The sequence below is a fragment of the Phocoena phocoena genome, chromosome 20 (assembly GCF_963924675.1).
Source record: "Phocoena phocoena chromosome 20, mPhoPho1.1, whole genome shotgun sequence".
Lineage (NCBI taxonomy): Eukaryota > Metazoa > Chordata > Mammalia > Artiodactyla > Phocoenidae > Phocoena > Phocoena phocoena.
In genome coordinates, this window is record NC_089238.1 from 18,146,769 (window position 1) to 18,164,522 (window position 17,754).

General features: G+C 42.2%; 1 protein-coding gene across 1 annotated transcript; it reads right to left on the reverse strand.

The window, feature by feature from the left end:
* Positions 1 to 4,233: 4,233 nt before the first annotated feature.
* Positions 4,234 to 11,153, reverse strand: PDCD5 (programmed cell death 5). Its single transcript, XM_065899087.1, has 6 exons — positions 10,990 to 11,153; positions 10,034 to 10,071; positions 7,329 to 7,390; positions 5,777 to 5,868; positions 4,789 to 4,860; positions 4,234 to 4,479 (listed from the first exon to the last, which is right to left on the reverse strand). Exons 1-6 carry the CDS (start codon positions 11,053 to 11,055, stop codon positions 4,432 to 4,434), a joined length of 378 nt encoding a protein of 125 aa, XP_065755159.1. The 5' UTR covers positions 11,056 to 11,153; the 3' UTR covers positions 4,234 to 4,431.
* Positions 11,154 to 17,754: the final 6,601 nt, after the last annotated feature.

Sequence of the window (17,754 nt, forward strand, 5' to 3'; positions counted from 1 at the left end):
TAGTAATAAGGAATTCTACTGCCAAGAAGTGAGTCCTCAACAAGAAGATGCCAAGCATGAGTACAGCTTAGAACTAAACGAACTTACTGTTTGTCTTGAGAGAAAAGCAGAAAGGTCCTGAAAGCTTTTCTGTGGCAGATGGAAAGAATGCAACAACAAAAAGCTATCACCATCTCTTTCCTCTTCAAAGCTAATGGATACACTTGAAAAAGAATGGACAAAAGTTCCAGTAGTGTCCAGATCCTTAAGACGCTTCTTCTTACGTATTAGGGTTCCTTGGTTACAGTGAGGTTTCATCACCAGATTCTGACCTCCTTCTACTGAAAGGTGCTAGACCTCTGGGATGTGTATAAACTTGCAAACCACAGCTAAAAGAATTCCTCCCTCTGCGATAAGCTGAAGAAAAGCAATTTAGGTTTCATGGTACCGTGGAGGCCGGGCGGAAATGTTGCACTGGAATGAAGGAAATAGGACCTGAAAAATGTCCCTTTGCAAGCAACACTTGAACCCAAAGATGCCTAAATGCCATTTTGATGCTCATTTTAGTTGAAAGGACACATATGACATGTTCTACACTATGTATGTGGGGAAAGTTGGGTATAATTTTTCTTCTAAAAAATTAAGTACAGATAATTGATCACTGCACTTATACACCTGTAGCAGTGTCTCTGGAAAAATCCCTTTCCGTTAAGAGCCTCCCTTAAATGTCACACCTGATGGATGGTTCCTGAACTAGACAGCAGACTTGGCACACATTTTCTTAGTCTTTTGATTCAAAAGATTCAAAACTTACAGCACAAACCAGGTCAAAGTTACCTTAAATTAGAATTTATTACCATTTATTCCTTTTTATAAATTTCTATAGCTTATACTCATTTTTTTTGTTATCAGTTGGTCTAGAGCTGCAAACATGGGTTTGTCCAGAGTACATTTTCAAACAACTTTGTAATAGGAAAATGGTTCTGTGCATGTTCTTGGAAACACTTGCGTATGTACAGAAGGGAGGGGCTGATTATTTTTCTACAAAGTAATTTATGATTTTTAATTTTCTAATGTGCCTTGGACATGTGCCAAATGATGGAAAAGAAACAGTAAACTTTATGATTCTTGAGCGTGTCATGGTGTACTTTTTTGAGTTTTGCTAGGGAGATGTTTCTCAGCCTTTCTGCTATAAACATGTGCTTTGTATATGGAAAAATCTTCCCCCATTGGATGGAGATACATTTTATTTTTCAGTTGTAGATATAAGTACGACTGAAGCATGTAAACTGGATCATCTGGAGAGCATTACCCATGTACCCTGAGTAGGGCTGACCTAATCCGGTAAGCTAGGTGTCTAGGGCCCCCACAAGGATGTCTGAATTTCCTTTAACATCAGAAGAGCAAAACCGAATATAATACAGCTTCTTAGCCCAAACAAACAGGAAACAAGCACTGCTGCTTTGCAAGTTTCTTTGTTCTATTTTTACTCCTTTCCCCCACTTTTAAACAAAACCACCTCATTGACTTAAGTTGCTGTGCTTCTCTACCATCCTAATTAAGAAACTTGACCCTATGCAGTTTATCAGCACGGCCATTTCTAAGATGCAAACACATATATTTGACACCACCTAATTTTGGGGGTGGTGCAATATAATATTGAAAACTTTCACATATACCCCCAATTAATTTCTAACAATTGTCCTGCCTGGTAGAATTGTCAAATGAGGAGCCAGGTTCATGGAAATAATAAGGGGGCTAATTTGTTTGCACCGCCAGAGCTGGGGTCAGGCCCTGGCTGGCAGTGTCACCTGAATTGGCAGATTCCAGCTCAGTGTGCCCTTCATCTGGAGATGTAAATGCCATGAATGGGACTGTCAATCTTAGGGGAGAAGATTCCTCTTGAGCTACTTTGGTAATCAGCAGGGTGAGCAGTCTGAAGTGATTACCTCAATTACTTTTAAAAACACTTGTGTTTTTCTCCAATTACTTTCCCACTTAAAAATAAATTTGACAATTCAGACATTGGTAATGCCCAAATTTCTGTTTTGTGTAAGAATGTTCTGAATTCAAAGTTAAATTAGAAAGTTGAGAATAACCAACCCCCCACCCCGTGGACGGAAACGTACTCCACCCCCTTGATGCAATCAAGAACCTCTATCCTGGGCTTCCCTGGTGGCGCAGTGGTTGAGAGTCCGCCTGCCGATGCAGGGGACACGGGTTTGTGCCCTGGTCTGGGAGGATCCCACGTGCCGCAGAGCGGCTGGGCCCGTGAGCCATGGCTGCTGAGCCTGCGCGTCCGGAGCCTGTGCTCCGCAACAGGAGAGGCCACAACAGCGAGAGGCCCGCATACCGCGAAAAAAAAAAAAAGAACCTCTATCCTTGTACACCGAGTCATTTTCCATTCTCGCGTATCTCTGAAGGATGGGAGGTTGACAACCTTTAAACACATTCACATTGGCAGCTCCATCAGGACAGTGGTTATTCTGCAAGAGAAAGTGTGTAGCAAACTTTCTGAGAATTGTCTAGTCTCCCTCCAGCATTTCTATGTAAATGAGACATAAAACAAGATGTACCTGTAACTGGGATTTTTTTTTCAAAATCCTTGATCAGATTTTACTTTTGATGATTTACTCTGATACTGTGAAAAAATTCTGATGTTCTTAATGGTTCTACTCATTCGTTTATTCAGGAATACTAGACACTTTATTCTAACACTGACTTTCTTCAGCATCTATGGTTACAAATTTCAAGTCTCAAACACAGTAAAATCTCAAATACAGTTTAAACATATATCAGCAGTGTGCTAGCTAAAGCAGAGATTGGGATTGTAAACCACATTTCCCATGACTTTCCTGCTACTAATCCTATCCATCTCATTAAATGTTATGAACTTCCTCCAGGGCTAGGCCTCCCAGGACTAAGACATCTATCTACAAGGTTACACCAAACAGCTCACTTGAGAGTTCAGTTTATTTATTTTTGGCTGTGCTGTGCGGCTTGCGGGATCTTAGTTCCCTGACCAGGGATTGAACCCGGGCCACCGCACTGAAAGTGCCGAGTCCTAAGCACTGGACCGCCAGGGAACTTCCTAAAGTTTACGATTTAAATTTATGAGCACAGTTTTTCATAACCTGGTGGGAGTAAAGCACAATATAAGAGATGACTTTTTTTTTTTTTTTATAAATTTATTTATTCATTTATTTATTTTTGGCTGTTTTGGGTCTTCGTTTCTGTGCGAGGGCTTTCTCTAGTTGTGGCAAGCGGGGGCCACTCTTCATCGCGGTGCGCGGGCCTCTCACTGTCGCGGCCTCTCTTGCTGCAGAGCACAGGCTCCATACACGCAGAGCTCAGTATTTGTAGCTCACGGGCCCAGCTGCTCTGTGGCACGTGGGATCTTCCCAGACCAGGGCTTGAACCCATGTCCCCTGCATTGGCAGGCAGACTCTCAACCACTGTGCCACCAGGGAAGCCCTAAGAGATGACATTTTTAAAAAATATATTTATTTGGTTGCGCTGGGTCTTAGTTGCAGCAGGCGGGCTCCTTAGTTGTGGCAGGTGAACTCTTAGTTGCAGCATGCATGTGGGACCTAGTTTCCTGACCAGGGATTGAACCCGGGCCCCCTGCATTGGGAGCACGGAGTCTTAACCACTGCGCCACCAGGGAAGTCCCAAGAGGTGACATTTAAGTTACCTGCAACCTTATCAGTGAAGACCCAGAATATTTCTACCAAAACGTTTAACCACTAAACTGTCTCAACTGGATTGGAATCATTTTAAATCATTTCTTTTACAAACATGTTTACTAGTGTTGAAGTATATTACCAGCATGTCTCAGTTATTTTGGTAATTTTTTTCCAATGGATGTATCCTCTAGTTACAGAGGTTGTTTGGATAGGGGTCATATTTGTTAGATAATTTAGTCTCAATGCCTTTGAAAAGCATATTATAAATGAAACCGAAGCTAGGAATTTTCCCACATTAAATGTAAGTACTATCTTCAGGAAGAAAAATAGCTTACCTGCTTTCAGGACCTATGTCTTGGAAATATTAAAGTTGACTCAGCTTAATCCATGCGTCTTAAATCCCATGATGTTACTGGACACTGCTATCTCCTTTTTACTGAAGATGATCGAGCAGCTTCTATTTCTGCTAAGGCCACTTTCCCACCTAACACTAATGTCACAATTACAAAGGATATATTCATGCTGCTACACATGTTCAAAAGCTTTTGATAGGAAAGGAAAAAATTGAAAATGCAGGTCTTCTGTTCATTCTGCTATGGTTTTAAAACAAGTCTGTCCAAATTGTTTTATTTTGCGTAACAAGTTTATTTTTAAAAGGCATATAGACAGTAAACAAAGTAAATATCCCATCGAGATCTGAACTTCAGCCAAGTGTTATCTGTCCTAGAATTGCTCCATTAAGTTCCAGTCTCTAGACGTCTTAAATTCAATAATCGTCATCTTCATCAGAGTCCATTACTTTTCTTCTGCTGAACTGGGGGGAAAATTAAATGAGTATCATAACATGTTTCACAAAGCATAACTCAGATTTTCTGAGAACACAAATTTCTACCTACTACAGGGAGACATTTCTGTCTGTCTTTAAAACAACTTAGTGTTTCAAAACAATAGAAGAGCCTTGAAAATTAGGCCCTCAGTATATGCAGCCTTTCTCCCCAAACTTCCCTGTGTTATAAAATGAAAATGTCCATGGGCTGAAATGTGTTTGATACAGTACATGCAGATGCAATGCTTATTTAAAATATCAATCTTTCTTTTGCCGTGTGCATTTGGGGAAACTTACTTTAACTGTTGTTTTCTTTTCTGTTTGTTGGCTTACTTTTTCGAGGATTTCTATTAAACCTTGTTCTGATACCTAGGATAACCATAGAGAAAAACAGTATTTTTTTAAAACAAAGAATTGACCTCAGCAGACTGAATGGTTTTAGTCCTTCTGGGGTGCGGGGTAGAGGTCAAGAGGGAAGGAGAGTGGGACAGTGGGCTGAAGCCACTGGCTATAACTCTTGGTTTAAGTTCCACATAAAATCTGCTCTGCTAGTGTTCATTTGAGGGAGGAAAAGTATCCATCAGTTAGCTTCCTCGAAAAATACAAAATTAACAGGTACCTAAGAACACCTTCATCACCACTGGCAGACAATGACAACCACCTACACCACTGTGTTAAGTGTCAGGGACAGAGATACACCATCTCTGCCCCTGAAACCTTGAGAAGCTTAAAAGCAGGAGACGAGTCACTCAAAAAAGGTGAAGCAGTCGTTGTCTCTTCCACACACATTCTCAGTGTAAGGGGTTCAGGGCGGGCTGACCCCTGTAGGCTGTGGTGGCAGCAGAGAGGGCTTCCCAGTGCAGGTGGGGCTCATCTGGGTCTTGAAGCAAGGTCAGGGATGCAGAATATACCCATCATGGCATTACAGCAACGCACATAATAACCAGGAGTTTTAGCACCTCTTCATTTGCAAAACAAGCGTAACTTTACCCGTTTTAATTAGTATTACTGACAAACCTTGTTTCCAATGTAGAAGCAATTTAGGCTAGCTGCCCCTAATAGTCACTGGTTCCATAGCAATGTCAGAAAAGGAAAGAAGCAGAGGATTTTAGAAAAGACGATGAGTTATCTTTTAGGAAGGATGGTAGATACAACTATTCTCTCCTTTAAAAATTGCTTCAACAAGAATTCTGCAACCAGAAAGAGATAAAACTGACCTTCTGAAAATGTTTTGATAAAGTAGGTAACAACAGTTTAAAACTGCCTCAAGGCAGTCCAAGCTTACCTTCCCACTTAGTTGTCCATACCGTGCCATCTGTATAAGGTAATTCTCTACTGCTTTAGTTTTCTCAGGCTTTACAAGTGCTAAGTTACTTACTAAAAAGGAAAAAAAAAAAAAAAATCTACATACACACGTACACAAAGAAGTCAGAACTAAATGCACTTATATTATACCTTGAAACTAAGCACTGACATTTCCAAAGCCCTTCGGACTTATTCACGTCTTGAGACTAGCAAGGTAGATAAGGCAGATGCTATTGTTACTCCTCTTAAAAACGAGGAAAACTTGAGTTCAGCTGTGTCAATCTCAGTCAAGACCACACAGAGGTCGTGGCAGAGCCAAGATTAAACTTGGGTCCTCAGATTCTAAGCTCCATGCTTAAAAAAAAAAAAAAAATGCACTATTGCCCTCTGAAAAGCAATTTATATATTACTACACATATATAATCATAGTGATTCATCTAAGCCTGCCTCTTCTAAGCTGGGCTTCAAGTTACAGTACAGAAGATACTGGTTCATTCTGATGGATCATTTAATATGTTTTTCTACATGGTTTTTATGAAAAATTTTATTACGAAAAAGCATACACTAAAATGGAGAATACAGGCGTATCTCATTTTATTGAGCTTCACAGATACTGTGTTTTTCACAAATGAAGGTTTGTGGCAACCCAGCTTGGAGCACGTCTATTGGCATCGTTTTTCCAATAGCATTTGCTCACTTCATGTCTTTGTGTCACATTTTGGTAATTCTCACAATATTTTTGAACTATTATTATTCTTATATATGTTATGGTGATCTGTGATCAGTGATTTCTGATGTTATTGCAAAAAGATCATGACTTGCTGAAGGCTCAGAGGATGACGAACATGTTTTAGCAATAAGGTTTTTTTTTTTGCAATAAGGTATTTTTAAATTAAGGTATGTACACTGTTTTTTTAGACATAAGGCTATTGCACACTTAATAGACTACAGTATAGTATAAACTTAACTTTTATATGCATTGGGAAACTAAAAAATTTGTGTGACTCGCTATACTGTGGTGCTCAGGAACCAAAGCTGCAATATCCCCCAGGGGCTGCCTGTAGAATAAACCAGAGCCCCCAGTCACCCGTGTCAACTACCAGCAACACTCTGTGACTGACTCGATTTAAGAGTTGTTTCCCATAAATTTTACCTAATACAGTCGTCCCTTCGTACCTGCAAGGACCCCCGAGGATGCCAAAATCCGAGGATGCTCAAGCCCTTATATGAAATGGTGTAGTACTATCAGCCCTCTGTATCTGTGGATTCTGACTCCACGGATACAGAGGGCCGACTGTATGCACTTGGAGATCATCTCACTGGTAGGAGAGAATGGAGCTGGTACTTCTAATAATGATTTAAGTACATTTCTTTAGGTTTATAAACTTAACATTTCTTACAAATAATCTGTATCTCACGTTTTAAGGTTAAACAAATATTTAATCTAGAGATAGCAACAATTTCATATGTATCTCCCCATTCAAATAACTCAAGCCAATTTTATGGAAATAAAGAAAACTGAAGATGCTTACATCGGGCCCGGGCTGACTGATCCAGAACTTGGGCTAAGATACTGTTCCTCATTTCTGCTTCCCTACAAGAAAAACAGGTCAAGCAAAATTAGAACTAAGCTGTCAGCATTCCTATTGAACATAGAAAAATGTAATGAATCCACTCTTACACTCAAAGGCCAGCATTATATTTTGTGAGTGTATATCTTTGTATTTTGAGGTTGAAAGGTAAAACTTCACATTTTCCTAATCAGAGTGGAGTTTCAGTTCAACCACGATTATAAACATTTATTAAGTACCTCGTGAGAGGTGCTAGAAATTTATAGTGAGATTTCAGGCAATTACAAGGACCAAGTGATTAATCCCTGTAATTTTCTTAGAGATAAAGAAGCTGCGGTCCACGGAGGAAATGTTAAGGAGACAGAGGTAACTGTGGCCAAGGTAGGACCAGATCCCATATTTCCAGACTGTCAGTTCTAGTTTTTGGGTTGGGAGGGGAGTTAAATTACAACTCTGCTTCTATCCTTACATCTTCCTACCTATCCAAGTAGGAACTATTTCAAGTTCACAGGATAGTGGTTTCACTTTTTTTAAGCAGAAATTGTTTTTCAAATGAAGCTCTTCAAGGAACTTAATACGTAACACAGACAAAAGCAGAGATTCTTCGGCTGAATTCGAAGGGGAGCTCGGGCTGGCTGTGCCTACTAATTGCCCCCATCTGAGGAGCTCTGGGGTTCACGGAACACAGACTTAAGCCCACTTCCATAGGCCATTTCCTTATCACTCCTGAGTACTGCAACCCTGCCACGAACTATTACTACATTTCACTAAATCTAAGAGGCCAGAGTAGAAAACACACCATAGTTTTCTGTATCTCCAAGAATGAAAAACACCCTAGATGAGGTGTCTAATAGGAGACCCTCACTCAAAGCTGGGGTATCATCCCAGAGCAACATCCTCAATACACAGTAAACAAGAAATAAACCCGCTATGCAGAAAGGAACAGCAAGGAAGTGTGCGTGCAATGACCTTGGCCCTGAGTGGAGGAAGAAAAAAGTGTCTCTGAGAATTTGAACTTCAAGCTGTAGTCTTGTAGGTTTGCTGTTTGAATTCACAGCACCAGTGTGGAGAAAGCAGGAACCTCAAGCAGTGAATTTTTTTTTTTTCTTTTTTTGCGGTACGCGGGCCTCTCACTGTTGCGGCCTCTCCCGTTGCGGAGCACAGGCTCCAGACGCGCAGGCTCAGCGGTCATGGCTCACAGGCCCAGCCACTCCACGGCATGAGCGATCTTCCCGGACCGGGGCACGAACCCATGTCCCCTGCATCGGCAGGCGGACTCTCAACCACTGTGCCATCAGGGAAGCCCTCAAGCAGTGAATCTTAAGAGGTCTCAGGTTAGAAATGACCCACGTGATGGCAGAAGCAAAAGTAAATCCTCTTTGGAAGAATCCAGGACAAGAGCAATCAATTATTAGACACTTGAATGTCAGATATGTTAGAATGTGAAAAAAAATGCACATCTTATAATCAGTGAAATTCACGCAGTAGTTTTATTTTCTTCTTAGCACTATCCCAGGTGCTTACCAGCTGTCCTCTCCCTCTAATGTAAGCTACGCAAGGGCAGGAAGCTTCTCCACCTTGCCTATCTCTGTAGACACAACAGTGCCTGACCGAGAGCAGGTGCTCAGTATTTGCTGGATGAATGAATGAGTTAAAAGGTAGCCCTGGGAGGTATGGGGCGGGGCATGGGGAGTTTAATAGGCATAGTTTCAGATTTGCAAGATGAAAAAGTTCTAGAGATCTGTGGCACAACAATGAGAATATAGTTCATATGACTGAATTATACTCTTAAAAAGAGTTAAGATGGTAAATTTTATCTTATGTGGGTTTTTTTTAATCAGTTATTAAAAAAAGGTAGCATGATGGGGTAACTAGGCATTCATTCAATAAACCTGCCAAGTGTGAGGTGCTCTGTGATATTCTGGGATAAAATAACATTGAGAATAGAATGATAGTTAGTACTATTGAGCACTTACTAAATGTGAAGCGCTGTACCCCTGCAATCCTCACCACACACCTGTGAGGTAGTCTTATGATTATGTTGGTTTTAAGGTAATCACAGTTTAGCAGAGAAACATCTATCAGTAATTGCAATACAAAGTAATAAGTAATGTGGGATTCCATACATGTTTACTTAACAAACATAATAACAGTGATGATGATTTCTGGAAAAATCACTATGCCAGGAAGATCTTTAAGAGTCACACACCTATTAAGGTGACTAAAATTAAAAAAAAAAAAATTGGGTGAAACCATCCTTCAAAAAGTTCAGAGTTCCCACAGACACAGAGAACAGACCAAGAGATCGGTGTTGGGAGGTGGGCCAAATGAGTGCAGATTATCAGAAAAGTATAAACTTCCAGTTATACGTAAGTCATGGGGATGAATGTCCAGCATGGTGACTACAGTTAATAATACTATATTGCATGTCTGAAAGTTGCCAACAGAGATCTTAAAAGTTCTCATCACGAGAAAAAAAGTTTGCAAGTACGTGTGGTAATGGATGTTAACTAGACCTACTGTGGGGATCATTTCACAATATGTACAAATCTGGAATAATTATGCTGTACACCTGAAACTTACGTTGTATGTCAAGTACTCCCTAATTTAAAAAAAAAGAGCCACTACATTAAAAACAAAAAACAGTTCAGAGTTCCAGCCCGTACCTTTGCTTCGCTTCCTGTTGTGCTACATCGCCAGGGTCCTGAAAAAACAATTTTATCTTTTAGTAATTTCACAGAGGAAAAAAACAGGAACTCCTATTTTCTTTCTGATACCTAACAGGCTCCTGCAGTGGGAGAGACGGCTTACCAAATAATTCAAAGCCGGGCCTCACAAAAGTCAAACTGAATAGTTTCCACTTACTACAACGTTTTGATAAGCTTCTAACACCACAATCTAAGAGAATGTTTTAGAATACAAACAACCATTAGGGAGAAGAGTCCTTGCTCTACGAAACCGTGTTTTACGTGGTAAGAAGAATTTCTGTAAAAGAAAATGTGCTTCGGTATTGGGGACGCTGAAGATTCAAACAGCCCTTCCTTCCAGACCATCCCACTCCACCCCTAACACATTACTCCCCTCCTCTTTGCAGTAGAGCCCTTACTTGGGCGTTTTAGCTACGGGATTAGTTTAGTGCCTGGCCGTCCCCGGGACTGTCAACTCCATCAGGCGATGTTCCCCGCTGTACCCTCAGCACCTGGCACACAGCAGACCCTTGGGTCGGAACAATTAAATTCTAGTAAACATTCGGCAGGAATGCTAGTCGAAGCAAGCTAGATCCACGAGCTAAAGGCACCGAGAGACCCGAGAGGCTGAGAATTCTGTTTGGGACCAATGCCTGCCCGGACGAGAACCAGCCCCTGCCCAGGAGAGGCCCGCGCCCGACCCGCCCAGGGCAGCACATGGTCCGCTGGCCGCCCGAGACCCCGCGCAGCGGGGAGAGGGGCCGAGCCTGCTCAGAAGCGACCAGGAGGCCACCGGCGGCGGAGGCGGGGTCCTCGGCCGCGGGGAGAGCTGGGGCGTCGGCGCCTGGAGCCTCCGCCCGGGGTCGCGCCTTCCACCTCGGGTGACGGCGGCGCCCCTCAGGGGACGGGCCTGGCGGTGGGGTGGGCGCGCTCACCCCGTGCTTGGCCTGCAGCTCGGCCAACCTGTGCTTCCTCAGCGCCTCGAGCTCCTCCTCCGCCATGGTGCGGCCGTCCGGAGCCAGCAGCCGCGGCCACGCTCTAGCCCACTCGAGAGACCGCTAGCAGCCCCTCAGCGCGCGCGCCACCCTCCCCACTGCGCAGGCGCCCGCAGCTCCCAGGCATCACCAATCCAGCCCGGAGCCGCGCCGCGCGCCCCAGTCAGGGTGCGGGGAGAGGCCCGATTCCGCGATCGCTGGCCGCGGCTTGCGGGGAAGAACCGCTGCGCGGAACCTTCCGGACTTCGGTTCCACCTCCCCGCTGCAAATCTGTGCTCTGCGCGCGCGGTCGCCAGCCGGGCAAAGATCTGGCTGCGTGTGGGAAAAGATAGTAACCTGGAAACAGGCCATCCTCAACAAGTATAATAATAGGTAAAATTTGTTGGTGGCCTGTAATGTGCTGGTCTCCTGTTGTCTTCATTTACAGATGAGGATCCGGGCGCTTAGAAACGCTAAGCGGAGTGATGGAAATGTTCTAAAACTGGGTGGTGGTGATAGTTGCACAATTTTAAAATTTGTTCAGAAATATTACATTGTACCCTTAAAGTGGGTTGGGGGTGGGGCTGGAGCAAATAGAGACTCTCTGGTCATCCTGCCGTTACGAAGCCAAGTTAAAACAAATTTGGAGGCTGAGAGTCGGAAGCAGATGGGCCTTTCCTCAGAGGTTGGCTTGGGGGCTGTGGGATGTGGTGTGAACTCCGGGACACTACACACACACACACACACACGCTGTCCTGGGGTGAATTCCGGGACACTACACACACACACACACACGCTGTCCTGGGGTGAATTCCGGGATACCACACACACACACACACACACACACACGCTGTCCTGGGGTGAATTCCCTGGCGGTAAAAGCGCGCCTTTGGAGTGGGGACATTGGTGTGTGTTGGCCGGAATGTCAGCTCCCTAACCCTGTGTCATGCATGTGCTGACTTTTCAGTTGTGACAAAATATAAAATTTACCACTTTAACCATTTTAAGTTCACAGTTAAGTAGTTTTAAATGCGTTCACCTTGTGCAATCTCTAGGACACTTTTCATCTTGTAAAACTAAAACTGTGCCCTATTCCCCCTTCCCCCCAGCCCTTGAACCATTCTACTTTGTGTCTCTGAATTTGCCTGTTATAGGTACCTGTACAAGTGGAATCATACAACATTTGTCCTTTTGTGACTAGCCTACTTCACTTAGCATAATGTCTTCAAGATTCATCCGTGTGACACCGACCAGGGTTCTTGGCCTTCCCCAATCAATAGAAATTGATCAGAGGTGAGACAAGAAATTCAGGCAAGGCTTTATTGGGGCCCCTGTGCAGCAGGAGGGAGAGAGAACAAGTAACAGTTTCCCTTGTTCACTCCCTGGGGCTGATGAGCTTGTTCCTAATATGGGGTGAGGGTAGGGGTGTGTCCAGGGGTCGGGCCAGAGGGGAGGCTTAGGTGTTTTGCCCACCCCTTTGGTGGTGTTGACTGCAGGAGGCAGGCGCAGCACCCTGCTTATGCTCCCGACACCCTGTTTTTGCACCCAGCTCTTCAGAAGTGGCAGTTGGGCTTTTTGGTCTCTTTGTACCTTGTCCAGAATTTGTCCCAAATGCACATGTGCACAGTTATTTTTAGTCCCTATAGCTTCTTTGTATTTTGTTGCTTGAGGAGAGGTTTGTCCAGGTGCAAGCACTGCAGCAAAGGGTCCCAGGTCCCAGCCTGTCTCACATACTGTTGCGTGTGTCAGAATTTCTTTCCTATTTAATAACATTTTTCTCTCATATATATATATAATATATAATATATATAACCACATTTTGTTTATCCATTCATCACTTGGGTTGTTTCCTCTTCTTTAAAAAAAATTAATTAATTTTTTTATTTATTTTTGGCTGCTTTGGGTCTTTCTCTAGTTGTGGGGTGCAGGGGCTACTCTTCACTGCAGTGTGCGGGCTTCGCATTGCGGTGGCTTCTCTTGTCACAGAGCACAGGCTCTAGGCGCGCGGGCTTCAATAGTTGTGGCACACAGGCTCAGTAGTTGTGGCTCGCGGGGTCTAGAGCGCAGGCTCAGTAGTTGTGGCACACGGGCTTAGTTGCTCCACGGCATGTGGGATCTTCCCAGGCCAGGGCTCGAACCCGTGTCCCCTGCATTGGCGGGCAGTTTGTTAACCACTGCGCCACCAGGGCAGCCCCGGGTTGTTTTCTCTTTTTGGCTCTCCTGAATAATGCTGCTATGAATATTGATGTATAAATATCTTTTTCAATTCTTGGGTATAGAGAATCCATGTGTTTTGAATTTAACATTCTTAAACGTTAAGGATGCTTTTTCTCTAATATGTAAACAGGCAAGATTTTGCGGGCAGAGATGATAAAAATGGCAGTCTGGAGTCGACTTCTATTTCCGGGTGTCACGTTTTGAGACCCTTTGTGGACAGGCTGTATAATGGGCCATGTGATGGGTCATGTGACTTCCACTCACAGGGGAAGATGCAGCCCTACCTGGCTGATGATGCCTGAGTGGCACACACCCATGAAGAGGGAAGGAAACCAGATAAGCAGAGACGGGGCTTCTCACCTCATTCCTTAAATAAAAAATACATTCCCAATAGATTAGCTATTTAAAGGTTTAAAAAATAAGTCACAAAACAAAGATAAATTCTTTATGTAGTTGTGTGACTATTTTAGGGCAGATATGAAAGGACTCTCTGTCAGACCATTTGGGTTTCTTCATCAGCCTGTTCAGGTTTTCTGTTTCTTCTCAAGATAATTTTAATTGCTAGAGAACCATTCATTTCATTCAGGGTTTCACATTTTAGAAACATCTGGCTATCACATCTGTATCTGTGGTCATATCCCTTTTAGGGATTGTTGACTTGATTGTTTATTTGGGCTATTGTTTCTTTGTGTTTCTTGATTATGCTTTCCAGCTATTTTAATATGTTGCTCTTTTTCTTTTTTCCCCAAGGACTGAAATTTATCAGTACTGATTACTTTCTTCTTTATCTATTTATTTCTACCTCCTTTTCATATTTCCACTGTTAATTTCTTTCTGGTTCCTTCAGATGAATATTTGTTTGTTTTTATTCTTTCTTGTTTAATAATGAAAATATTTAAGGAATGAATTTACTTGTGAGTACAAGTGTGTGTGTGTGTGTATAGTGTTTTCAATTGTCTTATTTTTTTCTCTTTCACAATGTCTTAAAACATTTTCCTATTTTGTAAAGGTAATAATAATTTCTTTAAACCCTGGTCAAAATAATATGGTTAAAAAAAGTCAGTTGTACGTGAGGAAAAGCAGCTATTCCTGGCCCACTCTTACCCAACCCAGTCTTAGTTCCCCGAAGGTAAAACTTGACCTCCAGCTTGCTCTATAGTTATTCCTTCATTTAGTCTTTTATTAACTATGTATTGAGTGCCTGCCTTCTATGTGCCTAAGCAACTGTTTTAGGTACCAGTGTATATAGAGTGAATAAAAACAGGGAAGCATCACTGCATTTCCCCCTACATAGTACTGGTGGAGTGGAGATATAGTATAAATATAGAAATAAAGGACAGAATATGTATATTAGTTGTGATAAGTCAGGTTCTACAGAGGAAAAAAAGTCAGGTAGTGGGTATAGAGAGCGGTGGATCAGGGAAGTGTTCACTGAGATGGTGACTTTTGAAAAAAGACCTGAAGGAGGAGAGACAGAGAGTCACAGAGACATCATATGGAAGAGAATTCCAGGCAGAAGGAACAGAAGGACCCTGAAGTAGGAGCCTGCCTGAAATGTTTAAGGAACTACAAGAGAGCCATTGAGGCTGGACTGTAAACTGCGTGTGTGAGGAGAAGGCAAATGCAGCATCAGGAAATGAGTTAAGAGGCTATTTATTTATTTTTAAAATTTTTGGCTGCGTTGGGTCTTTGTTGCTGCGCGCGGGCTTTCTCTAGTTGCGTCGAGTGGGGGCTACTCGTCGTTGCGGTGCGCAGGCTTCTCATTGTGGTGGCTTCTCTTGTTGAGGAGCACGGGCTCTAGGCACGCAGGCTTCAGTAGTTGTGGCATGTGGGCTCAGTAGTTGTGGCACACGGGTGGCTTATTTGCTCCGTGCCATGTGGGATCTTCCCAGACCAGGGCTTGAACTCGTGTCCCCTGCATTGGCAGGTGGATTCTAAACCGCTGTGCCACCAGGGAAACCCCAAGAAGCTATGTATTTAAATAACATACCTATGCTATGATGTCTTCATTTATACAGTTTAGACATTTTCTAATCCCCTGATGGATAGGGATTTGACACACTCCACAACTCCTACTTTTCTTCCTTAGTTTCCTAATACACATATTACTATTTTCAGTTCCAAAGTTGTATATTGTTTAAGCAACACACTTACACCTTCTCTTTCTTATTCCATCAGGTATAGACAGTGTCTCTTGACTCCCAGCTTTAAAAGATGAAGATGCCAGCATCTCTAACCTTCCAGTAAGTTTGCATCCTTTTTTCTACATTCTCAGCTCCTATTATCTGTGCTACATCTTATTCATGTTCCAATCTGTAATCATAATTCGGTCTTTTTTTCCTTCCTTTTCATTGAGATATAATTGACCTACAGCCCTGTATAAGTTTAAGGTGACCAGCATAATGATTTGACTTAGATGCATCGTGAAATGATTACCACAGTAAGTTTAGTGAACATCCATCATCTCCTATAGATACAAAAAAAAAAAAGAAAAAAAGAAAAAGGAAGAAAAGAAAAAAGATTTTTTCCTTGTGATGAGAACTCAGGATTTACTCTCTTAACGATTTACATACGTAACATAAAGCAAAGTATAATATAATTATATGAATCATGTTGTACATTACATCCCTAGGACTTCTTTACCTTATAACTGGCAGTCTAACTTCTGACCACCTTCATCCAATTCCTCCTCCCCTCAAACCCCCTTCCCCCTGCCTCTGGTAACCACAAATCTGATCTCTTTTTCTACGAGTTTGTTTGTTTGAAGTATAATTGACCCACAGCACTATGTTAGTGCCTGGTTCACAACATAGTGATTCAACATTTCTATACATTACAAAATGATCACCACGATAAGTCTAGTTACCGTCTGCCACCATACAAAGATATTACATTATTATGGACAATATGCCCTATGCAGTACATTTTGTCCTGTGACTCATTTATTTTGTAACTGGAAGTTTGTACCTCTTGAGCTCCCTCAACCCATTTCACTCCTCTCTCCACCCCAGCTCTCCTCTGGCAACCACTTGTTTGTTCTCTGTATCTGTGACTCTGTTTCGGTTTTATCTATAACTGCTTTTCAGTTCACTTGTTTTGTTTTAGATTCCACATATAAGTGAAATCATATGGTATTTGTCTTTCCCTGTCTGACTTATTTCGCGGAGCATAATACCCTCTAGGTCCATCCATGTTGTCGCAAATGGCAGGATTTCCTTCTTTTTTATGGCTGCACGATATTCTGTTGTATACATATGCCTCATTTTCTTTATCCATTCATCCATTGATGGACACTCAGGTTGTTTCCATGACCTGGCTCTTGTGTATAATGCTGCAATGAAATTGGGGTGCCTTGTTTTTCTTTATCAAAGAAAACTGAACATTTCCAAACTCTCCATCATATCATGTATTCTGACAGACTCTTCTTATCAGATACCTGTCTTCCTCCTCTCTCTTTAATCTGGATAGGTTCCTCTCTAGGCCTGTTGCATTCCTGTCGTTCTGGATTTCCCTTTGTTGCTATTTTAGGTTGTATCCTGTTTTTTGGATTCCCTGTTTTCTTTCCTGGTTTAACCCCTCATCTTTTTTTTTTTTTTTTTTTTTAACCCCTCATCTTTTTGAAGCACATCTTCAAGTAGTTTTCTAAGAAGAAGAGCTAGTAGGTAAAATTTCTATGTTCTTGCATGTCTGAATATTTAATCTTATAATCAATTTTTAATCTTTAATCAATTTATTTCAGCATCATATTTTCATTCTGTAAGAGCCCTTTCTTGTTCTCTGATTGTGCTGTTTACTTAGCATCTTGTTTTTGATTTTGAATGCAATAACTTCCTGAATATAGTTATGATTATAATTAGAAAAAAATTTTTAATTCTCTTCTATTTCCTGAATTAGTTCTCTTTCCTTTGAGGTTGTTTTTTTCCTGTTTGTGGTACTTTTTTAAGGCAGCCCTTAGCAAATGAATACAAATTTCTGTCTCTCTTTCTTTCCCTCCCTTCCCTCCTTCTTCCTCCCTCCCTCCCTCCCTTCCTTCTCTCCTTCCTTCTTCCTTCTTTCTCCTCCTCTTCCTCCTCCTCCCTTTTCTTCTTTGTTATTTAATGGAAGCACTCTCAGGTGTTTCACTTGGAGAGTTGATCTTTCGAGGCCCTGCATTCTGAACGTGGGGAGGAGCTAAGGACTGGACTGTTTAAGACAGAGCCTTTGGAGTAATCCCAGTGTTTTCGGCCTGGTCTCACTTGCATACTCTGTCTTATGCATCTCTGGAATTCTGTAGGGAAGATCAGCAACCTCCTCTGCGGTGTGTCATCTGTCATTACTTCTGTATCAGCTTGACACAGTCTCACAATTTTTTAAAAAACTTTCTTCCACTGATGGACAACTTCCTGTTCTCTTTGTCATTGTGGATTTATTCCCATTTTAGTCCTTTACTATCATTTTTGTAGGGTCTTAGGGGGAAGAAGAGAAAAATTGAGTGGCCAGCCCATCATTTTGAAAATAGCACTTATTTTC